The following is a 24,277-nucleotide window of genomic DNA, read 5'->3' as shown; positions in this document are numbered from 1 at the left end:
AAGTTGCAGCGAAGAGGCCATGGCTGGAGCTTGGTGAGTAAAGAGGATCTGGAGGGAGGAGAAACATGAAGTCACAGGGGCTTGCCACCTGGGGACTTGTGGGCTGCAGTGAGGAGAGAGGGAGATATTTGAGAGTGATGGCACCTTTGGAGCAAGGAAATGACATGATTGATTTTTAAATTTTAAATACCCCTGTGGCTGCCGTGTGGATTGTTGGGAGGTGGAAGCTGAAGCAGCATCCAGGCAGGGGAAGGCAGGCCTGGGTGAGACAGGGCCTGCAGGGGTTTCTCACATAGGTCTGGCCTCATCCTGCCCCTGCCCACACACCTGCGGCTCCCCATCGCCATCTCCCCGGCAGAGAGTCCTGCTCCCCTGCCGCACTGGACTGAACAGTATGCATCCCCCTGGAACCTTAGAATATGGCCTTAGTTGGAAATAGGGTCTTTGCTGGGGTGGCTGGATGGCTCAGTTGATTAAGCATCTGACTCTTCATTTTGGCTCAGGTCATGGTCTCTGGGTGGTGAGATGGAGCCCTGCGTAGTCAGGCTCTGCTCTCAGCAGGGAATCCGCTTGAGATTCTCTCTGCCCCTCCGGCCCCCCTGCTCTCTCTCTCTCTCTCTCTCAAATAAATAAATAAATCCTAGAAAAAAAAAAAAGAAATAGGGTCTTTGCAGATATAATTAAGGTAAGGATCAAGGTGAGATCATTCTGGATTAGGGTGGGGTGGGCCCCAAATCCAATGAGAGTGGTTTTACAAGAGACAGAAATGAACACACAGAGACACAGAAAAGAAGGCCACGTGAAGACAGAGACAGAGCTTGGAGTCCTGCATCTAGAAGCCAAAGAAGGTCAAGGGTTGCCAGCGGCCACCAAAAGCCAGGAAAGAGACACAGACCAGATTCTTCCTCAGAGCCTCCCAGAAGGAAACAACCCTGCCCCACCTCGACTTCTGTCTCTGGCTTCTAGAACTGTAAGGAAAGAAAGTTCTGTCTTAGGACTCCCGATTTCTGGTAATTTGTGACAGCAGATTCAGGAAAGTAACAACATGGACTGGCTCACATAGTCAAATCCTTGGTCCTTTTGCCCTGGGAGTCCTAGAATGCAAGTTCCATCTCTGGGTGAAGGGAGGGTGCGAGTGAGAAAAATGGTCAGAGTTGGATCAGTAAGTGTCCACTCTGACTCATTTCAATGTCTGTGTGTCTGTCCACTGTCACGTGGACTTTAAGTAACATTAAGGCCCCCCACCACGGGTCTTAACAGATGACCTCGATTCGAATCCTGCACTTGGCCATTCCCTCTCTGTTTGACCTTGGCACGCAGCCGTCTCCCCTGGCCTCAGTTTCCCCACTTTGTATCGTGATGACTCTCAAGTTGCTAACAAGCTCCTGAAAGTGGTGGGGGGGGTCCCCAGCTGCCGGGGGGCAACCCGCACAAGGGCTGATGCAGCCTTGTCCCTTTTTCTTGAGAAAATGCAAAAAGCTGCTTTGGATTCTGCGGGAGCTTCATTTATTTACCACTGGGGAGACCTCAAGGGGGGGTGGCATAGATGCGGGGAGGATGGCACCTGGGGCTCCTAGGATGGGAGGACATTTGGCCCTGAGTATCTGGCATCTCTGCGAAACCAAGGCTCTTCCAAGCCAGGGTGGAGGTGTGATTTTTTCGCAGTTGGCCCCACAGAGGAAGGTGACCTTGGGGAGGTGGGGAACACAGGTCCTCCCAGACAGGGCTTTGTGGGGCTGTGTGGCTTCAGGAGCTCACCACACCAGACCCCTCTGGGTCTCTGGATCCTCTGAGGCCACAGCCAGGGGGAGGGTTCAGTGAGGACACAGGGTCAGCAGGTCCTGCTGGGTGCAGCCGCTGAGGCAGCAGTGGTGGGCAGGGTTGATGGCCGCCGCCCGCCGGCGGTGGTGATGGCGAGAGGCCTGGGGCAGGGGCTGTGGAATGAGAACCAGCATGGGGTCCCCTTCAGCCACCAGCCCATGGAGATGTCGTCCTTCCAGCCGCTGCAGCAGCTCACCTGGGGACAGAGCAGAATTTCAGCATGGGCAGGGGACCCTAGAGGACCCCTCCCCAATATGTGCACACACCTGCACGCTCACATCCTGCTGAGTGACCCATCGAATGCTCATCTTGTGCACAAATAGAAAGTGAGCACCTATTAAATGCCTACTGTCTACTGAGCACAGATATACTCCCCCATCCAGATGTGTGCACTCCCGACCCACACCCACGCTCAGGTCCCCTGCCGTGCACATTCCCACAAGCCACCTATCACGCAGACGCATAGACACTTTACAAAGCCAAAGACAGCAGGGGTGACACGTGACATATACATGACATATACATATACATGACATGTGACATCTGTGCAGGCAGTGGGCTCACATGGACACACACACACACAGGCACATACCCTCATGGCCCTTTCCAGCCCTCCCCCATGCACGCCTCTGCACATCCAGCTGCGTCTGTATCGCAAAGATACATGCATATAGGACACACACGTGTGACACGTGGGCATACACATCCGTTTTATACCTTCAGCACCAGGGCCGGGCGCAGGGTGAGAAGAGTGAGCACTGGCCCTCAACGCACAATGCAAGGGGGCGCCAAAAAACTCAACAATGAAGATCCATCATATTTTAATGCAATATTTTTAAAAATCAAAAACTAATGCAAAACATAAATATTTACATTAAAAAATTACACAGAATGTAAATCAGGCAGAATCTCACCGTGCACTTGTGAGACTGTCTCGGTCGCCACGCACTGATTTCCTGCCTGGCCGGGGACGCATCCTTCGCGCGCTTGCACGCACCAGCGCCGCGGGCAAGGGGCCCCGGTAGGTGCGTGCAAACCCAGCCGCCCGCCCCGACGCCCACCAGCGCCGCGCGCACCTGCCCCACCTAGAAACCCCAGAGCGCAGTCCCCGTCCGCCCCCACTCACGGTCGCCGCCAGCCACCCGCCGCCCGTCTTCGGAGGACCAGCGCGGGCCCCCGCACAACCGCACCAGCGCGCGCACGAAGTGGTGGCCACACAGCTTCTCCCGTGCTTCCGGAGCGGGCGCCGAGCCCAGAATGAGCGCCAGAGCCGGGCCCAGCAGCACCAGGGCCCAGGTGAGCGGGCGGGGGTCCATGGCGGCAGGAGGCCGGCCCCAGCGGGGACCCCTTCTTATAGGCATCCAGCCCGCCCCAGCTGAGGACCTTGGATGGGGACAGAGCATTCCGCGGAGGGCTCAGGGAGAAGGTCAAGGGAGGGGTGAGTACTGAGTGCAAGTGTAGTGTAAACCCCGCAGTTGGGTTTTCTCTTTCTCTCTCTCTCTTTTTTTAAGTAATCTCTAAGCCCCAGGTGGGGCTCGAACTCAGGACCCGAGATCATGACTTGCATGTTCCACCCACTGAGCCAGGCTTTTTTGTCGTGCCTGACTTAAGCTTTGATTGCCCAGGCATCCGCTTCAAAGACAGCTATCTGGAATAAACTTATTTGCCAGACACACCGCTTGATAAACAGCCAGCTCTCTGGCCCCCCCCGCCCCCAGGCTCCCTTGTTTGAGAGCTTGTGGTTGCTTTTGAGAACTGGCCTTTGGGGTCACTTGTTTTTTCCTTTCTGGCGCTTTAAATTCCCGCTCCTATGTTTTAGTTTTACCATAAGCAATGAGCCCTGGGAACCCCACGCCCCCATCCTGGACCCCAATAAAAGCAGAGGCCCAGCCAGGGAACCCCCCACCCCCTCACTGTGTGGCCCACCCTGGGGGTGCTGTGGGAGCTCCAGGTCTTGTCGGTAAGAAACCTTTCCTTTTTTCAGTTTCCTGATGGGTGTTGCTGAAGGGCGTGCAACCACAGGGGCCAGTCCAACCAGATGCTGGATACTGACAGGCTGAGCCCTAACCATACAGACCCCCCGCCTCAATTCTTGTGTTTAAGCCCGACTCCCCATCGTGACGGTGTCGTGACAGTGTCTGTGGACATGCGGGCTCCGGGAGATCAGCAGGTAGTGAAGGGGGGGGCCTCGCAATGGGGTCAGTGCTCTCCTACGAAGGGGGGGTCAGAGAACGTGCCCCCACGCCCCTCCCGCTCCACGTGAGCACCCGGCCAGAAGGCAGCCATGTGCAAGCCAGGAAGCCTCCTCACCAGACCCTGGCCCTGCCGGCACCCTGACTTTCCAGCCTCCAGATCTGCGAGAAACTCCGAGTCCTCGGCGGGAGGCCCTCCGCAGCCACACGCGGTGATTCGGGCCACCACTGATTCGGGCCACCGTGGCCAGGGAAGGGAGCCGTGTGCTGACCAGCTCAGAACATTAAATTCCTGCTCTGCATCTGAAATCCACCAATAAAGAGTGAGCTGGGGAAACCCTAGGCCCGCACCCCTGGACCCCAATAAAAGCAGAGCCCCAAGCCCAAGTTGGCTCCCTGTTTCCACCAGTGACCTCAGTGGGTAACCCTAGGTCGGCTGTGTAACTCTGAGGTCTTATGAGTAATAAACCTTGACTTTTTCGAAGTTTCCTGATGGGTGGTGCCGGAGGGGATCTTGTAATCATAGTAAGAATCACAACGGTGGTTTTAACCTCAACACTGGTTATTGAGAGGCTGAGGGCGCCACAAAACAGTGAGGGTCTCTGCCTGGGCCAGGGCCTTGGGTGTGTCTCCCCCAGGGCGAGCACTGGCTGAGGAGTCTTTTTCACAACAACAACAACCATTTTAGAGAGGTGAACTAGATAAACTGAGAATGATTCCACAAGGTGGTGCTCGGGCAGCTGGCCATCTGAGACCAGGAGCAATCAGAATCTTGTTGTCCTTATTCCTGTATCAATAAGGAAACTGAGGCTCAGAGAGGGGGTCACTGCGCTTGCCATGGTCACAGGAGGCTGGGGCTGTTGGCTGACTCTGTCTCTCCCCTATCAGGGTCTCCTTGGGCAGGGCAGGGACTGCAGGGCCCAGAATGAAGCTGGCTGTGTTTGCTCACTGTAGACTTTGGTTTACCAAGGAGGGAAACGAGCAGAGAGAAGGGAGGATACTCCATCCAAGGCAAGGGAGAGCCTGAGCTGAAAACCCTGTCTTGCTTGAGCTCAGAGCAGCCCCCTCCAGCTTTTCACCAAAGCAGGTGGCTTTCCCTGGGCTAAGAGAGTAGGCGAGAGAGAGGGAGACTGTCTCTCTCCTGCCCTCTCTGTCTCTCTGAGTCTGTCTCTCCTTCTCAATCTCTCTATCTCTCTCGGTCTCTTTCTCTCGGTTATTCCTCATATCTGTCCAGCAGTCCTGAGGGAGACTTGCTTGGTCCCCACTGATGTTGGACCCCTCCCCACAGCCTCCCACCCCAACCTTGCCCTCTGACCCCCCTCCCCCCTCCCAGAGCAGCCTGTTCCTTCCACCCACCAAGAGCCCGTAATCAGTTCCTTAGGACAGAGCCAAGGCCAGCAGCTGGAGTTGGGGGTAGGGCTTCTGTCCTCTGGGACCCCAGCCAATGCCCCACCCTGCTGTCTCTCCTCCCCCCAGCCTGCCCTGAGGCCCCCATTGTGGCCCCCAGGGGATCTCCATCTCCCAGCCCTAACTACATTCCTCCCCAGCTTACACACCCCCCAAAATTCCCCATCACCCAAGTCCAGCAACACACCATTCTTTCCACCCAACTTTGTTCATTAAACAAACGCTCCCAGAGTCCCCTTTGTACCTGTCCCATCCCAGCCCCCAGGGAGCCTCCAGGTCAGAGGAGAGGGATCTGGACAGAGACCCCAGTCCTGGGGTCAGAGGTAAGTACACGGCAGGTGAGGAGTGGCGGGAACATGCCAGGGAAGGCTGCAGGGAGGTGACAGCTGGGGTTTCGAGAGATAAATAAGAGTTTTCCAGGGGGCAAAAGTGATAGAAAAGACTGAAGGCAGGTGAGGAGTTTGGGGGGGGAGGGCGGGGCTTAACCTGCACCAGATGCCTTCTCACCAGCCTCCAGAAGCTGCCTGTGTACAGCAAGAAGCCAGCACCATTTATCTGCCCATTGTACAGGGGATGGAACTGAGACCCAGTAGGGGAGACAAGTTGCCCACCATCATACGGCAATTAAGTGGCAGAACCGTGGGCTCCAACAGCTGGGCTCTTAACCTCTGTACTCTGAACCTCCTCACTCTCACCATGTTGTTCCCTCTGCCAAGAATGCCTTTCCTTCCCTCAGCTGCTGAAAAGCTCCTGTAAGTCTCCAGCGTCATCAACTGAGTGACCCTCTGGTCGGGATAGAAAGGGTCCCAGTATTCAAGTGGGCAAATGGAAGGCCCGGGACGCTCTGGTACAGTTAGGGTGGACTGGGACCCCAGCCTCTCCTGGCTCCTCACACAAGCCCAAAAAGTCACGCAGGCTCCCCCCCCAGAAAGTGAATTTCCAACCAGGGCAACTGCTTTTGTCTGTGGCTTCCTCCAGCAAAAGAGGGATGTTGGAACAGAAGCCGGAGATCATGTATTTAAAGATCTGCAAGGTCTTCACTGAGACAGGAAGCTCAGGGCCAAAACCTGAGAGGATAGGAAGATGGGAGGGGCTTAAATTTGGCTCCTAGATTCTGGGCTCAAGGCACAGCAGGCCCCACCAAGGCATTCATCTTGAATTTTTACAAGTTCCTGAGGCCACAAGACTACTGTTGCCCCACAAGCCAGGGATGCCCCCCAATGCAATGTCATTTGCCCCCGAGGGTCTCTGTGAAGCAGGAAGCCCAGAGAGGGGCAACCTCCTGCCCAAGGTCACACAGCCAGTTCACAAAGACCAGAACCCAGCGGTAGGTGTGCAGGAGATATAAAAATGAAGTGAGTGCGTTTCTCCCTCCGGACAAGCAGGGAAGGCGTGAGTTTCACACTCTCTGCTAGCTCCGGCTTTCACTCCATAGTGCATCCAGCTGGGGGCCCAGGGCACTGAATGTTGGCCGGTCTTGCGGGCTAGAGGCCCAGCACAGCTTCATGAGCTCATGAACCTGAGGGGGTGGGAGGAGACAACAGGGTCACATATGAGCGGTAGGAAGGACATGACTCCTAGTCACCATTTTAAAATATAAATTAGATTCCATCCCTCCCCTGCTCCAAAGCCTCCCATGGCTCCCTAGAGGTCTTAGAACAAAATCTCCTGCCCTCCCCTGTCTCCTTCCATCACCCCCTCTCTTGTTCCCTGCAGCCACATCTGCCCCCATCTCATTATTTAAAGGCATCAAACTCATTCCCACCTCAGGGCCTTTGCACATGCTGTGTCCACCACTGAGAATGCCCTCTCCCAGCTTTCCCTATGGGTAGGCTCCTCCTCCTCCTTCAGGATCACCCCCTCTGAAAGGCCCCCCTGATCACCACCGCACCCCCTCATTCCCTCCTGTTCAATTCTTTCTAGACACTGATAACCACCAGACCAGAATGTTCTTGTTAGCCTCTGCTGGTTACCAGGAGGACAGGGTAGTATCTGTTCTGTCCCCTGCTGGGTCCTCAGCACCCAGCACAGAGCTCGGCACACAGTCAACGCTCAATAAACATTTGTGGCCTGGGCAGATACATTTTTTTTTTAAAGATTTTATTTATTTGTGAGAGAGAGAGAGAGAGAGAGAGAGCACTGGGGGGAAGAGCATGGGAGAGGAGAGGGAGGGGGAGAGAATCTCAAGCAAACTCCATACCCAGTGCAGACCTGACATGGGGCTTGATCTCACCACCCTGAGATCATGACCCGAGTGGAAACCAAGAGTCATTCGCTTAACTGACTGAGCCACTCAAGTGCCCCTGGGCAGATCACTTTATGAATGACCAACCTCATGTTAGATCTTTCCCCAAAAGTTGTGACGATAAACTGTAAGAGTTGTTAACATTTATGGAGTGTTGACAGTGCGCTGGACCCGAAGCTGAGCACTGGAGAGGTGTTAACTTGTCTAACCTTCCCCCACCCCATAAGGCATTGTGTTTTGGTTTTTTTTTTTTTTAAGATTTTATTTATTTTACAGAGAGACAGCGAGAGAGGGAACACAAGCGGGGGGAGTGGGAGAGGGAGAAGCAGGCTTCCCGCCAAGCAGAGAGCCCGACGTGGGGCTCGATCCCAGGACTCCGGGATCATGACCTGAGCGGAAGGCAGACGCTTAGCTGACTGAGCCACCCAGGCACCCCCCCCAAAGGCATTGTTATTCCCATTTTGGAGATGGGTAAACTGAGGCTCTGAAAGTGTTTGCAATTTGCCATACAGTGAGAGAACAGCAAAATAGAAGCCAAACTCCCCTTCAGATTCATGCCCCGGGGTATGCTCTCAATCAAGAGACAACAGGAGGTGGGGAGACCCAAAGGGGCCAGCTGGCTTGCCCAGGAAAATCCAGAGTGGGAAACTGAGGCAGGCCCTCCAGTGCTCACCTCACCAGGGCAGGCAGGAGGCGCAGGCAGCCTCTGGCCCTCAGCCAGCAGCTCCAGGAGGCAGCAGAGGGCCGGGACATCACCATCACATCCCATCATCCGCAGGAACTCCTGGGGCCAAGAGGGAGCGCCCGTGGTGGGAGAGGTGCCATCCGTGAAGGAGGGAGGAGGGGCCGCCAGTGATTGGAGAGGGGTGGGGGTGGGGGGGCAGGGGGCAGCCATAGTGAAGGGAGGGAGAGAATCACCCGCGGTGGGGAGAGGGGCCAGGCGTAAGGGAGGAGGAGGGGTCATCCGTGATGGAGGGGGAGCGGGCTGCCCGTGGTAGTGGGGGTCAGCCTTAGTGAAGAGAGGTCCTCCCCATTATAGAGGGCCTATATAATGCTGGGACCAGGTGACACTGAGCAAAAGAGGGACTCGGGCACAAACGGGGCAGGGATTGGCCAGGAAGGGGTTGGGGAGAGGAGGGTACTGGGGAATCCAGGGGTGCTGACTCACGGCTGAGGGGCTGCAACTCTTGTTGCCGTAGGTGAAAAGCTCGTACAGGACGACCCCGAAGCTCCAGACGTCGGACTGGCGCGAGAAGATATTGTCAGAGAGGGACTCCGGGGCGTACCTGGAGGGGGACAAGGAAGTCTTGGGATGCGAAAGTGAGGCAGAGTACGGGAAAGGGAACAACCCTGGGCGGGGGGAGCTGGTCAGTGGTGGGTGGGGGCTGTGAGAAGGTCAGTCCCAGCTCTGGGGTCAGAGCTTCCCCGCCTGTGGGATGGGGTATTCTCCAACCCTGCGGAAGGTCTGGGCGGGGTCAGGGCGGAGCCGTGGCTCTGGAGGGCGGGGCCAGTGCCGAGGGGCGGAGCGAGGTGGGACCAGGCTGTGGGGAAGGGACTGTACACCGGTAGGAAGGCCGTGGCCCGGCAAGGGCTGGGGCTGCGGGAGGGGCGGGGCCGGGGCGGGCCCAGGACAGTGGGGAGGAGGGGCGGGGGGTAGTGGGGAGAAGTGGGGGCCTGGGCGGGGTCAGGAAGGGCCGTAGCTGTAGGGGCAGGGGCGGGGCCAGTGTTTAGGGGGCGGGGCCAGGACTGTGGGAAGGGCGGGGCCATGGCGGGCTCACGAAGGTGGGAGCGAGGTAGGGGCCCCAGTAGTGGGGAGGAGAGGTAGGCCGGGGCGGGGGCGGGGTTCCCACCAGAAGATGGGGCTCTGGCCGGGCTCGCGGACCACGTAGTAGTCTTTGTCGAGCGGCAGCAGCTTGGCGAGGCCAAAGTCGGCGATCTTGACGTGCGTCTCGCTCTCCACCAGGATGTTACGCGCTGCCAGGTCGCGGTGCACGCAGCGGCGGGAGCCCAGGTACTCCATGCCCTGCAGGCGCGCGTGAGGTACGGACTCCAGCATAATCTGGAATCCAGCCCAAACCCATCCCAGGGCCCAAGCCTGACTCTGCCCTGGACCCATCCTGCACTCCAGGCCTGACCTCAGCCCCAGCTCAACCGCTCCTTGTCCAACCTGACCTGGACCCCCAAACTTCAACCCTCAGCCTTCCCCGCGACTCCACGCAGACCCCCGCCCAGACTTCGCCACGTCGGCGCCCGCGTCCCGGGGCACGGCCCGCACCTTGCAGATCTGCGAGGCGTAAAGGAGCAGGCGGCTGGCGGCGAGGCGCGCGCGGTGCCGCTGCAGGAAGTCGCGCAGGCAGCCGCTGGGCAGGTACTCCATCACCAGCCGCAGGCTCTGGCGGCCTAGGGGAGGCGAGGGGAGGCTGGGAGGGGTCACCACAGGGCCCAACTCTGTCTGCGGCCCCTCCCGATTCTTCCTCCCGGATCAGAGTACGACCCTGGGCCCCTCCCGGCCTCAGTATTGCTTTCTGTAAAATGGGAACAGCAACCATGACACTCTTCGCCAAGAGCTCTTGAGTACTTTCTACAATACACACTGATTCATTTAAACCTGATAATGACCCCTTTTTCAGGTGGGGAAACCGATGCTCAGAGAGGTTAAATCGCCTGCCCAAGGTCTCCCAGCTGCTGAGGGAGAGAGTGGGAATTCGAACGCTAGGGGATCCAAATCTGGATTAAGCAAGAGCATCCATAGCGCCCCTCCTGGTGTTCCCAGACCACCCTAAAATGTTACTGCAGGAGGCTGAGGGCGTGTGGTTTGAAGAGCACCGGGTGGGGGCAATGGCTCACCTGGGCCATAGCTGACTCCGCGGTACTTGACAATGAAGTCGCTGTGCAGGGCTTTGAGGATCTGGATCTCCCTCTGGAAGTCCCTCTGCTGGTCTGGCCCGCTGTGCTGCAGCTGCTTCACTGCCACTAGGGCGCCCGTGTTGTCGCCCAGCGGGTCATAGCGGCACAGTTCCACGCTGCCGAAGTTGCCCTGGGGGACAGCAGGGCTGGTGTCCAAGTGCAGGGGTGCATGGGCGCTTCCCCGCCCACCGCAGTCGGGTGCACCTCACCTTGCCCAGCTGTGAGATGTACTTGAGGTGTCTCTCCTCAAAAATGGTAGGGTCCTGGTAGGCGTAGAGCTGGGCGCCATTCCACAGCCCATCACGGGGCGCCAAGGCACCGGGCGTGGGGTCTGAGAGGAGCTCGTAATCTGCAGGGCACAAGCAGTAAGGGACCAGTCCATTGGGCCTGGGGTCCCCCTCCTAAGCTGACTTGCCAGGGGACTTCGATCTGCATGCTTACCTTCTCCGCACAAGCCTACGGGTACTTTGCTGGGGGGGGGGTGGCTGGAAAAAGAGGCCGACTGGGCAAAGGCAGACCCCTTATGTGCTCTGCATGCTGTGCAAACTACATATAGCTTTGGAGACAGAAGGGCATTTCCCAGACTCCACTGCTGTGAAGTGTGGTACGTGACTGAGCTCAGTCTGATGAGGGAGAGGTGCTGGCAGCTCTTTCAGGCCTGGCCCATGGAAACCTGGCATGGGACCCTCCACAGTCTCTCTCTCTTGTCTGCAGAGGATGCCACAGGGACCTGAGGCCATGGGATGGGTAGAGCCACAAAGGGAGAGGTGCCTGTTGACCTGGACACCCTCACTGAATGAAAGGTAAATATCCATCACGTTCGATCTGGAGCCAAGGGGGTCTGTTTGTTACAGCAGCGGTTGAGGTTCATGCTGACTGTTACAGTCACCAACCACTCCAACCCTGCCAAGCACACGGGGCCGGCTCTGCATGCAAATTTCACTTCCCCCTCGCCCCCCGGGGCCTAATATGACAGGCCAGCCCTGCCCACCCTGCCTGGCCCAGTGGGCACCTGAAGTGATGAGGCTGTTCAGGTCACGGATGATGGCACGGAAGGAAGGTCTCTGGCCTGGCTCATAGGCCATGCACTGCTGGATCAGTATGGCCAGCTCCGTCCACTTGGGGGCAGGCAGTTGCTGCCGTTCCTCATAAAACTGGAGCTTCTGAAGTTGAGAAGAGTGGCTGGTCACTCCCAGTGCACCCTCAGGGGCCCCCCACCCTAGACCAGCCCATCCTCCCCAAGCTGGACCTCAGCCCACCCTTCTCCCAAATGGGCACTCTAGAGGCCAATGAGGGTGCTCTGACCTTGGTGGGATCCAGGGTGCTGATGGGCATCGGGATCCCGCTGAACACCTCCCAGACTGTGGCACCAAAACCCCACTTGTCAGCTTCCAAGCCGAGTGTCCGGGCCTCCTGGAGACACTCGGGGGCCACCCAGGGGATCCTGTCAGTGAGCACTGGGGAGTGGGGCTGGGGTCAGGGGTCTGCTTCCCTGCCCCACTGCCCCTCTAGGGCACTAGGCCCCTCCCTCCACCCTTCCGGACTTACTGTCCCGGGTTAGCACAGAGGGGCTGACACCAGGGTCACTCAGCTTGATGAAGGGCAGGTTCCCATCAGCCCCTTCGCGAGCCAGGAGCACCTTCCGGGCTGAGACATTGCCATGGGGGAGGCCTTTGTCTTCCTGGGTGGGCCAGGCACAGAGAATGCCAGGGAGGGTTTGCTGGATGAATAGTCTGGCTGAAGAACCACTACACATCCTTCAAAGCCCACCTGGGGCTGCTCAGACCATACTTCTAGACCATTCCGTAGACTACTGGCCTGTCTTGCCTCCTCTGGTTCACCCCCTGTGCTGCCCTGTGTCCCTCCCCTTCAAACCCACCCTGTGGCTCCCCACTGCCTTTAGGATAAAGTCAGAGGTCCTCAGTCTAGCGTTCAAGGCCCTTTGAGATACTTGCTCACTCTTCCTATGACATTCTCTCTTCCACACCTCTACCCTGGTCTCCTGCCAACTGAACTGCTAGATGCATCCCAGGACAAGCAACTCATCTTCTAAGCTGCAGGCCTTGGCCCAGGCTGTGCCCTCAACCTGACACACCCTCCTTCTTTTCTCCTCTTGATGAGCTTCTATTCAACCCTCAAGGCCCAGCTCCCATGTTCCTTCTTCTGGGAAGCCTTCCCCCTGCCTGGCCTCATGGCTCAATACTCCCCACTGAAATCCACCAATGACCACCTGTTCCCTTCTCCCGCTCTTACATCTCTGAGCTTGTATGTATGCTGTTCCCTAAAATGCCCTCCCCTTGCATCCTTACCAAACTCCTACACATACCACAGAGCCCACTCTCAATTGCCCCTCCATTCTCTGCATAGAGGGTAGAGCAAGCAGAGGAGCACTCACCAGATAGTTGAGGGCATAGGCCAGCTGTTTGATCACCTGCAGCTTCCAGCTGGCTGGCACCAGGTGGCCAGACTTGCGCAGGTAGGTGTCCAGCGCTCCCAGGTGTACAAATTCCTGCACCATGATACCTGGCGGCAGGCAGCAGGGAGGGGCAGGGCTGGGAGGCAGGACTGCAGCGGTGTTGAACAGGCTCCGCCCCACCCCACCCTCAGGGCTCCCTGGAGCTCTCAGTTCTGACTGTTGCGTCCGTCCTTAGCCTACTCACCTGTCCTCCTCCTCACTTCCCCTGTGGCAACTATTTCCCGAGATGCCTGGAAGGGCACTTCCAGCCCTTTGCATGTTCTGTCTGGGACATCCCCCCTCCTCTCCTCCTCTTCCCTAATTCCTACTTATCTTTGCCTTCTCTGCCTAGAACTTACCTTTGCCTATCCAGAATCATTGCCTAACCTCCAAGCTGGGCTAGCGGCCTCTGACCACCCACAGTGGCCTGTGCCGCCCCCTCACACACGATCATGCATCACCCTGCCCCACCTGTCGTGTTCCACACTGTGAGTGCAGCTCCTGGCCCCTCCCGGGCTCCTGATAAATAGTTGCTGTACGAATCTGGTGGAACTGGAGCTTGGAGAGGTAACTTGGCCCTTGCAAAGCTACAGAGGGGGGTACACAGCGAGGTGGGATTGGAACCCAGGCCCGTCTGACTTGAGATAATTCTGTGGGGCTGGGTATCAGTGGGAGCTTGGAGCTGCTGCCCCAAAAGTGACAAATGAAGGACACAGGTAACAGGGTGAGGGACCCTGGGGGACACGGGGCCCCAGCCAGGGCGGGCTCTGGGTTTGTATCGCTAATGCTGCCCTAGACGGTTTCCCTGAGGAAGGGTGGGGGCGGGGGTGAGGGTTCTGTCTCACTGTCTCCAGCCATGCACACGCCGTGGAGCAACACGAGATGCTGGTATGACACTTGGCTCATCAAACTCGCTGCTTCCAGAAATGACTGGGGAGAGGAGAAGGGAGAGGAGGTCCATGGGTTCCTCCCACTCCAGGGTCAGACCAAGCACCCCAAACTTGCTGCTCACAAATCGGCCTCAGGAGGGCACCTCACCACAAGCCTCCTTTGACCTGGGAGTCCACCACTGCTATACACAGGACTCTATCATGGTTTTCTGATGGGGGCTGGAAGTCTCCACTGTAATCCACCTTGGGTCCCTCACACAGAAGTGGGAGACTTGGGGTTCAAGGAGGACTCATGCCTTCCCTGGGTGGCCCAATCCTTGCTGATGCTTCCATCCACATCACTCCCCTCTTCTCCTTTGCTCACTTCTCTCCAGCCCAGTGGCCCTTCTTCACTTTTTTTTTTTTAGGTTGTATTTATTTAAGTAATCTCTGCACCCAGTGTGGGGCTCGAACTCATGACCCTGAGATGAAGAGTCATGTGCTCTTCCAACTGAGCCAGCCAGATGCCCCCTCCTCACTGTTCCTTAAACATGCCAGGCACAGGGGTGCCTGGGTGGCTCAGTCAGTTAAGTGTCTGCCTTCAGCTTGGGTCATGATCCCAGGGTCCTGGGATTGAGCCCTGCATTGGGCTCCCTGCTCAGCAGGGAATCTGCTTCTCCCTCTCCCTTGGCTGCTCCCCCTGCTTGTGCTCCCTCCTCCCCCCTCTCAAATAAATAAATAAAATCATTTTTAAAAAACCCAAAAAACATGCCAGGCACAACCCTGCCTCAGGATCTTTGCACTGGCTGTTTCTTCTATTTGGTGTACTCTTTCTGTTTCCATCTAAATTCCCTGACCCTTCTGTATTTCATGGTTTGGAGATGCTGCAGCTACATTTCTGTTGTTTTAAGACCTGTGTGTTTTTAAATTTCCCTGAATCCACAATGCTCTCTCCAGCCAGTCCTGACCCCAAAGTCTTGGTCCCCATCACACTCACCTCCATGCAGTTTTTATGCTTGGCATCCATCACTTTGAGCAGCACCTCCGTCTCCCGGACCTCCCCCTCCACGACCTCGTGGCGACAACCTCGGTAAATCTTGGTGAAGGACCCATGACCCAGGTTCTCATGCTGGAGGGTGAGGGGGCAACATGAGAGGCTGGTAAGGGGGCTCCTGGTGGGATCCTGGCCCCTGGCCCTGGCCCCATTTTACAGATAATGAAACAGAGGCACAAGGAGGTTATGTCACATGCTCGAGGCCACACAGCAGAGATGTAACTGGGGTACAATGAGGACCCAGTGTCTGAATCCCAACTGAGGTCCCCCTTCCATTTCCTGGGGCCACTTACCCACTCCAGGCTGTCAGCAGAGATCTTGTGAAATGTCATCTGACTCAGCTGGCATTGGGATTGGAGCTGAACAGGGGATGATGTGGGTGTGCTGCAATCCCTCCGCACCACAATCAGGTTGGACTTTTCTACGGGGAGGAGGTGGAGGGAGAAGAAGAGCGGTCAGAGGTGGAAGGCCCCCTAAGGTTTGCTCACTCCCTGCCTTAATTTGGGGTCCCTCCCAGAAGCCAACCCTGAGGTGAGGACTCCAAGGTACGCGGTTTATTTGAGACTCTAGGAAGCCCCAGTCGGGGGAGGGGGGCGGGGAGGGTTACTGATGAGCAGGCAACCTAGTCTCAGTTCTGCTAGAGATTCTGGAAGACTCTGAAGAACTCACACCTCAGAGTTGTCCCATCCAAGGGGTTTGTCTGAGAGTGAAATTCACCCAGAGGAAGAGGCAAGAGATGGAGAGAGTCTAAGAGTCAGTGACATCTCTCGGATCCAGCTGCAACTGGATCTCGTCATGCCTGAAGATAGCATCTATTCCACAAGCACATAAATCACCTTTTCTTCCCTAACCCATCTCGACCCGCAATCTCTGCCCCCTGCCGCACAAGGCAGGTCCCCAGCTCGATTGCTCCACTCAGGGGAGGGGGCGGGCTCACCTTTGGGTTTGGGGGTGCAGCAGAAGGTGAGGTTCAGCGCAACCCCGTCCACGTGCAGCCCGCCGTCCCAGCAGGCTGCCAAGAGCTCTCGGAGACTGCTGTGGGGACGGCCAAGGCCAGCCAGGGACAAGGTTCCCGTGGGGTCACACCGGATGAGGCAGCCCTTGTAATCAGGACCCAGGGGGGTCTGCAAGGAGGAGTGGTCCCTGAGTGGAAGTGGGCAGTACTTTTCCCTCACCCCATCTTCCTCCAGCACCACAGGCTCCTTCCAATCTCCAAGCCTTTGCATAAGCCGTTCCCTCCACTGGGAATGCCTTTACCCTCCCCTTCCTCCAGGAGCAAATACTGACTCATCTTTCAGGTCTCAGCTCAAATGTCATCTCCTTCAGGAAGCCCTCCCTGCCCACGTGGCTCCTAGTGGTGGACCAACCTGGACACAGACAGTGAGGAGGAAGCAATCAAAATCCTGGGGACTGCGGCGGAGAACGTAGGAGCCAGGAAGTGAGCCCCCAGTCTTGAGCTTGTTGATGGCAAAATCCAGGCTGTAGAGAAAGGCCGGAGGAAAAGACAGACACAGAGATGGAGGCAGACTTGGGTTCTAATCCTCCTGGTTCCTCCGAAGCCCTGGGACCCTCACCAGCTAACATTCCCTCTCTCCTTCCTATTTTTTATTTGACAGAGAGAGACACAGCGAGAGAGGGAACACAAGCAGAGGGAGTGGGAGAGGGAGAAGCAGGCTTCCCACGGAGCAGGGAGCCCGATGCGGGCTCGATCCCAGGACTCTGGGATCATGACCTGAGCCGAAGGCAGACGCTTAACGAATGAGCCACCCAGGCACCCCATCTCCTTCCTATTTTTTAAAATGAGCCAAAAATCAGGACTTCTATTAGGTGATTAAAGAAGAGGCTGCAGGTGGAACCTGGTGTCATCCACCCCCAGGAATCGGCCCTGGGGCCCTGAGGAATCAGAGAGAGGGAAGCCACTGCCCTGGACAGCAGCAGAAGGGAGAGCCTAGTCTCACTGAGCACCAACCCTGCACCAGGCGCTGTTCCAGCCCCTGACCCCTCTCCAAGGCTCCTGGGAGGGGAGGACACTGAGGCAGCGAGAAGGGGAGTGCCCAAGATTCGAACCGAGTTCTGGCCGCGGAGGGCAGGCATGGGGGGTGGACCCTTACGTGATGGGGCCGTGGCACTGCTCGGCCACCTCCTCCAGCAGCCGCGGCGGCGCAACCTCCTTGCAGAAGAAGTGCCGGGAGTCGGAGGTCAGCCGGAAGTAGCCGTCGACTAGCGCCACGAAGGACAACGCGGCGGGCAGCCCCGGGAACTCGGCCTCCTGTAAGGATCCGCGTCAGCGCCCGCTACGGCCCGAAGGCGACGGTCCCACGTCCCCGCAGTCGGGGTTAGGCGGGAGGGGAGAGGGTCCAGCACTCACCAGGATCTGGTTGTCTGTCCTGGTGACGGTGACCAGGCGGTGCTCCCCGGCCGGGCCAACACGCGGAGCCTGCTTGACGCTGATGTCCACAATTTCTGGAAAGTCGCAGAAGGGCTGGAGGGCCTGGGAACGAGGGGGAGGGCTGAAGCTGGCGGTCCCGTCCCCTCGGAGCCCCCAGTCCCTCTTGGAAGCCTGGACCCCACCAACCCATGCCGGAAGCCCTGACCCTCTAAGCCTCTCCCAACCCCGGCCCCTTCCCACCACGCCCCTGCCAAACCCCGGGCCCTTCTATCAATCCCATCCCTCACAAATCCTCCCCAGCCCATCCCCAGTGTCTCCCACGCCAATTCTGCTCAACCCCGTCTTCATCGTTGAGCCGGTTCTTTCCCTGAGGCCCTCCCTCGCTTAGCTCCACTCCACCTCCCGGTCTCTCTCAGTCCAGCCGGGAGCCCCGCCCCGTCTCAGTCCTGACTCCCCCCCCCCCCCCGCCGGGAGGCCCGCCCTGAGCCCCCCGCCCAACCGGTCCCATCCCTCTAAGTCCCGCCCATTTTTCGTTCTCGCCCCCACCCCTGGCTCAGCCCCACCTCTCACTCAGCGGGCCCCCATCGGAGCCCTCACAGTCTCTCCCTTCCTTCACCCCGCCCACTCTCCTGCCCCTCCCTCCTAGGCCCCGCCCCCGCCGTTGGCCCTGCCCACCAGCCGCCCACACCTCTTGTCCTCCTGGACTCCAGGCGATGCCGGTGTCGCCAGCCACTCGGAGCAGCCCCTGCGCATCCTGACCACCAGCAGCCCCGGGGAGGCTCACGAGGAAGGTCTCTACCGCCCTGGCCGGGTCGAGCCTCTCCAGGTCCATGATGTACTTGGCCATGAGCGAGTGCCTGTCAGCCTGGCAGGCGGTCACGCGGCGCAGGGCCCGGCGCACAGTCCTGCGGATGCGCTTCCGCGTCACGAACCTCAGGCCCTGGATCAGGTCGCGCAGGTCGGGGGGCAGGCAGACCTTGTAGCTACGAGTGAGGGTAGCGGGTCCTCACTGTGGGGAGGGATCTCCACAGGTAGGGACAGGGACACACACAAACCCGAATTTTAGTTGAAGGGCTGAAGTGTGGCCTCAGCTGGGCGGCACACCCGGAGACACTCAAGGACACACACGCGGGAAGGACCACTGGGGTCCACAAGACGGACACACACACACAGGCCTTCAGCGGCAGGAGGGAGGCAGGGACTGGAGCCTCAGTGGGTCGGTGGGGTCCTGGCTCACATGGACACACTGCGGGCTTGTAGGTGGGGAGCCTCATGGGAGCCTGAGCTCTAGGGATGCCCCAGTGGAGCCACATTTGCTCCCTCGCAGGTAGACGCTGGGTACCACAAGCTGGAAGCCCTCACCTGACAGTTTTCAGCAGCTCTTCAGGCTGCTGAGCCTGCTCGCGGGCCATCCGGGCCAGGTCCAGCACCGCCAGGCTGAGACATTCACCCTGCTCCTTGAGACTGAGGCCCACGGGGAGGTGGCCGCTCACCAGGTCATTCCGGTGCTGGGGGCCGGTCACAGCCCAACCGTGAGCCCTGATGTTGCCCTACAGACCCCCCCACCCTTGGGCCGATTCCCAACCCTGGGCTGCCACAGAGAGGGTCAGCCAAGGCCGCCCAACTGCGAGCCTTGATGTTGCCCTGTGGACCCCAGCCCCGGGCTAAGCCCCATGCAGACCCCTACCTGGGCGAAGAGGTGCTCCAGGACTGGTAGGTCAAGGATGGCGCTGGCCAAGTCCTTTCGTAGCCCGAAGCGGTGGCACTTCTCTAGCCCAAACCAGTTGGGGAAGTAAAAGCTGTTGGGGAAGGGGAGAAGCCTGGAGTAGGGGTAGGGAGGGGTGGAAGACCGTGCTGAGACCTCACAGAGCCCAGGTTGTGCCACTGACTTGTTATGTGACCTTGGGCAAGCAACGCACACACCCTCTGGCCTCAGTTCTTCATCTGTGCCATGAGCGGTGATCACATCCTCCCTGGGGCACCACCGGGAAATGCAGGGAGATGATAAGGTTGTAGGATCACTGTTGTTCTAAACTCCCCTTGCCCTCAACAAAAGGCACCCCCTCTTGGTAACATTTAACCCATGCCTGTGGGAGTAGGGGTGATGTGCTTCTTACCGGAGCCTGTAGACCAGAACTTGGGTGCCCGAGTCCTCCACGGAGAAGACGTGGCTTGGGGGGAACCAGCAGGACAGGTCCTCCGTGGCCAGAGCAAAGAGGGAGTGGTACACGGGCAGGATGCCTGAGGGGATGCCCCCATCAGCACCCTCCTAAATTTCCCCATCTTGTCCCTTGCAGGGCTGCCATGGTTATGAACCCCATGCAGCCCTGCAGGGCTCTTTCCCACCTTGGGCTCTCACGCTGTGTCCCACCCCTGCTCACACACACTCCAGGGCTCCCCATTGCCCTTAGCAGAGAATCCACACACAACCTGCTTCCTGGGGCTCCCTGCCCTTCTCTCCAGAGTGCTCCTTCCACTGTACACTTTACGTCAAGGGATGACCAACTGTTTGCCCTCACGTGCCTCCGAGTCTTTGCACAGCCTTTCCCTGAGCACCTTCCTCCATTTCCAAACTTATTCATCCCTCAAAGCCCCAGCTCCCATGCTGACTCCACTTGACAGCTATTCCAGCTCCCAATCTAGGCCTCCCACAGCCCTACTCCTCTCTTTGGCCCAGTCTTCTAGGGACCCACTCACCACTGGCCTTAGCAGCCCAAACACACAGCTCTTCAGCTGAATGGTCCCCAAAGGAGAAGGATAAGCGCTGTGGGGGTCCAGGGCCCCGAGGGGGCAGCAGCACGTGCAGGGCACCAGCTTCTGAAGACGAGAGGCTGCAGGAGCGCTGAGGAATCAGGGGTGTCTCCTCGCTTGGAGGCGCCATAGGTGTAGCCTGTCTGGACACAAAGAGAGGCAGCCACTCAGTTCTGGCCAGAGGGAGCGAGACTACAAAGCTTCTAGGTGTGTGGGGGGACAGAAATGCTGCAGGGTGAGGTAGGGTTGAAGCTGGTGAAAGAGGGAAGAGAGGGGAACAGAGACACACAGAAAGAGAAAGACAGATGGGGAGGGGCGCCTGGGTGGCTCAGTTGGTCAAGCGTCTGCCTTCAGCTCAGGTCATGATCCTGGGGTCCTGGGATCGAGCCCCATGGAAAGCCGCATGTCGGGCTTCCTACTCAGTGGGGAGTCTGCTTCTCCCTCTGCCTCTCCCCCTGCTCACGCTCTCTCTCAAGCACACTCTCTCTCAAAAAAAAAAAAAAAAAAAAACAGGGGGGGGGAAAGAGAGAAAAGGGGGGGCGGTGGGGAAAAAAGAGGGGGGGGGGGCCAAAACCCCCCCCCCCCCAGTAAGGGCTATGCTGGGGTCTGGAGGATATTCTACACTCTAATTTGTGTGAATTCTTCTCTTCTTTTTTTAGTATGGTTGACACACATAATTTGTGTGTATTCTTGTTAGTCCAGGGAGGACATCTCCAGTCAATCTGCAGCCTCCCCACCTGCGTTACTCCAAAGCCCCTGCCCTAGGCAGGCATGAGCAATCAATCACAGATGTACACATTTGCAGACCAAGAAGCAGATAGATCCTGGTTCGTATACATGGGTGGCCCATCACTTCCTGCAGGTCTAGGAGACTCAAGCTCTTCTGGGGCTGGGGCTGGGGCTGGAAGCTTTTGCAGCTGGTATGATGTATGCCTTGCAGCATGCATTGGATCCAGACTGATGACTCAGTCAGTAGGGACCTCTGTGTCTTATCTGCCCACCACCATCACCATCTCTGTCCCCTTTATCACTCCCACTGTTTAGGCTCCTTTAGCAAGAAGCCCTCCCTGGAATGGGCCTAGAAGGAAATTGCCCCTCACCCTTTATTACCAGAGCTCAGGACCCCTGGCTAGGCAGAGGGAAGGGCTGGGCTTCGAGCCAGCTGGGAAAAGGGAGTAGTAGATGGACAAGATCCACTTACATTGACCTGAATAAGGAAGATACAAAGAAAATATTGGGTAAAAAACCATGTTCCAGGGGCGCCTGGGTGGTTCAGTCGGTTAAGCGTCTGCCTTTGGCTCAGGTCATGATTCCAGGGTCCTGGGATCGAGCCCTGCATCAGGCTTCCTGCTCAGCAGGGGAATCTGCTTCTCCCTTCTGCCCCTCCCCCTGCTTGTGCGCTCACTCTCTCTCAAATAAACAAAAAACAAAAAAACCATGTTCCAGAATAATAGTAGGAGGTGGAAGAGGGATAGCATTAATGAGGTTTTAGCATACCGAGTCTATAAGCCTGGAGCTGGGATAGGGAAAGACCTTAGGCTCTGGGTTCAAATTCCAACCACATCATACTCAAGCTTTGTGACCCTGGCAGGACTCCCACAGCTGGGACTCCACTTTCTCAGCTGTGAAATGGGCTGACTCCCCACCTGCCTTGGTTTGCTGAGCTGAGCCCAAGGTGTCAACGTTTTTAATCCTCACTAACTGGCACAATCCTTGGCAACATGCCCAGGGAGCACTTGACAAAGGCCAGCTAAACCAGACAAGAAGGTCCCTTGACACAGTGGTTTAGTGGTTCCTGTGGTGGAGGAACGGCGTGAGGGGAAGGGAATTTTCCTTTAGGGTCACCCCCATGTCACCAGCTCCCAGACCAGGAATCAGAACATTCCCAGTCCCAGGAGCCCTGGGGCCCCTGTCACTCCCCGCAAAGGTGATCACTGTCCTGTTTCTAATAGTCGACTTAATCATGGTCTTTGCACTTTTATGTAAACGGAATCACACAATGTGTATCTTTTGTTTAAAATCAATCTTAAAGATATGTATATATTTTAAATATTGAAGGAAAAAAAAAAGAAAAAGTCAGAGGTGGTGCTTGGGACACAGAAAAATGCCCCTGCTTTAACACCCTAAGTCCCACATCCCCTACAGTTGGTTGGTCACCCTAAGCTCTGGCTGGGTCCTGGGAGGTGGCGGCTGGGAACCGTGCCCCCAGGGGCCATGAACTCCAGGCCCCAGGCACAGTGATTCACTCAGGTCCAGAGAGCTGGAGATTTGAGGTCTCATCTTCTGTAGAAGAAGCAGAGGCCACAGAGCCAGCCCCTCCCAGCTCTTGTCTGTCTGGCGGCTTTCCTCAGAGGCCTTGCCTTGTCCCCGGCCACAGCCCTTCACACATTCCCCCCAACCCCCATCCTAAAGCCATGTGGCCCCAGCAGCTCTTACCTGGCAGCTGGGAAGCCTGGGCTAAGGACAGGAGGGTAGAGCCGGGCAGCAGCCGGAGGAAAGTCCCAGTCGGCTCCTTCCTGTGTGGGCCCCTCGACTTCCTGAGCTGCTGTCACTTACCAAAAGTCACGGCCATGTGGGGGATGGGGACAGGGAGGGGAGAGGGCCTGGCCGCGGAGGGGCAGAAAGTTCCAGAAGCCTCCCCGGGCAGTGGCCCTCCGGACAGAGTGCTGGAAACCCTGGACCTAAAGGGAGGAGCAACAGCACAGAGAAAGGCCCCGGTCACAGAGGGGTTCTCCGCGGGCTCCGGCCTGCTGCTCACTCCCTGGGGGGCCCTGGCAATGCCCCAGCTCCTTGGGCCTCAGTTTACCTATCTGAGGCACATCCGGGTTGGGTATTCAGGCTGAACTAATTTTGCACCCAGAGAAGGGAACTGGGCTTGATCTACCCAGGAAGGAGGCAGGAAAGTTGCCCCAAAGGTCAAGTTCTTCTGGGTGTTTCTCCCATGAGACCCTAGGAGGAATAACAGGCCCCTTCTGTGCACCGTGCCCTACACCCCGCCCTAGAAACAGGCTCACCTCACCTTCTGGTCTGCCAGGGAGACAATTACTAATTAAGGATAACAAAGAAAAGCAGGGGGCGCCTGGGTGGCTCAGTCGTTAGGCGTCTGCCTTCGGCTCAGGTCCTGGGATCGAGCCCCGCCTCGGGCTCCCTGCTCCGCGGGAGGCCTGCTTCTCCCTCTCCCGCTCCCCCTGCTCGTGTTCCCTCTCTCGCTGTGTCTCTCTCTGTCAGATAAATAAATAAAATCTTAAAAAAAAAAAAAAAGCAGAGTGATGGCACAGACTGGGGCTGGGCAGGGGGAGGGTTGTGGCGGTGGGGGGACCTCTGTGCAGAGGTCATGATTAATTGAGTCGGGATCTGAAATAGGACAAGGAAAGAGCATGCCCAGTGGTGGGCACCTCAAGTGCAAAGGCCCTGAGGTAGAGTGAGGTGAGCAGTTTGAGCAGAGAGGAGGCAGGAATGACAGAAAGAGGTAAGAAGTGGGGGGGAGTAGAGCGGTGAGCAGGGGTCAGGTCTGATCATTTTTTTCACGCCCCTGAAGTTGTCGTGAGTGGAGGAGGCAGGAGGCTAGGGCAGCATCCCGGTGAGACCCAGCCCAGTGTCCTTACCCCAGAAAGTAGAGTTTGGGGAATAGATTTTAGAGGACTCTTTCATCTCCGAAATCCCATCACATGTCCTGGCACAAAAATGGCTTTGGCATGTATGTATTTTGTTGACTTCAGTTCGATCACCCACAGACACTTATGGGGCACTTACCAGAGCAGACCAGTCTCTGCCTAGTGGAGCTGACAGTCTAGTGGGAGAGATGATATTAAATTATTACCCAGGGGTGCCTGGCTGGCTCAGTCGGAAGAGCCATGTGACTCTCGATCTCCAGGTCGTGAGTTCAAGTCCCATGTTGGGTGTAGAGATTACTTAAATAAATAAATAAACTTAAAAAAAAAATTAAACCCAATAATTGTCCCAGTGGCCCCCAGGGCCAGGCTGCTAGGAGAGGCCCTGAGTCTAGGAGGGCTTCCTGGAGGAGATGGCTTTGATACTGAAATCCAAGGACAAGTGGGATTAGCCAAAGAGTGATCTGGAGGTGAGGGGAGCTCCTGCAGAGGGTGGGAGACTGGACCAGGTCACAGTGTTTCTGAAGGGCAGGGTGTTAGGGACTTAGTGCTCTGAGACTTGCTTGGAAGCATCAG

At 57.4% G+C, this 24,277-nt stretch overlaps 2 protein-coding genes across 2 annotated transcripts; both read right to left on the bottom strand.

The window, feature by feature from the left end:
* Positions 1–1,814: 1,814 nt before the first annotated feature.
* INSL3 (insulin like 3) lies at positions 1,815–3,137 on the bottom strand. Its single transcript, XM_021683125.1, has 2 exons — positions 2,948–3,137; positions 1,815–2,017 (listed from the first exon to the last, which is right to left on the bottom strand). Exons 1-2 carry the CDS (start codon positions 3,135–3,137, stop codon positions 1,815–1,817), a joined length of 393 nt encoding a protein of 130 aa, XP_021538800.1.
* A 3,649-nt stretch (positions 3,138–6,786) lies between these two features.
* Positions 6,787–20,220, bottom strand: JAK3 (Janus kinase 3). Its single transcript, XM_021683124.1, has 23 exons — positions 20,037–20,220; positions 19,457–19,580; positions 19,027–19,138; positions 18,702–18,847; positions 18,028–18,322; positions 17,319–17,441; positions 17,062–17,219; positions 16,318–16,429; positions 15,888–16,074; positions 15,244–15,371; positions 14,894–15,025; positions 13,873–13,957; positions 12,968–13,095; positions 12,121–12,253; positions 11,878–12,029; positions 11,585–11,735; positions 10,782–10,921; positions 10,513–10,702; positions 9,941–10,065; positions 9,516–9,688; positions 8,834–8,951; positions 8,339–8,449; positions 6,787–6,939 (listed from the first exon to the last, which is right to left on the bottom strand). Exons 1-23 carry the CDS (start codon positions 20,218–20,220, stop codon positions 6,832–6,834), a joined length of 3,315 nt encoding a protein of 1,104 aa, XP_021538799.1. The 3' UTR covers positions 6,787–6,831.
* Positions 20,221–24,277: the final 4,057 nt, after the last annotated feature.

This window comes from Neomonachus schauinslandi, chromosome 1 (assembly GCF_002201575.2).
Source record: "Neomonachus schauinslandi chromosome 1, ASM220157v2, whole genome shotgun sequence".
NCBI lineage: Eukaryota > Metazoa > Chordata > Mammalia > Carnivora > Phocidae > Neomonachus > Neomonachus schauinslandi.
The sequence above is the reverse complement of the archived record's forward strand: the minus strand, read 5'-3'. Positions and strand labels throughout refer to the sequence as shown.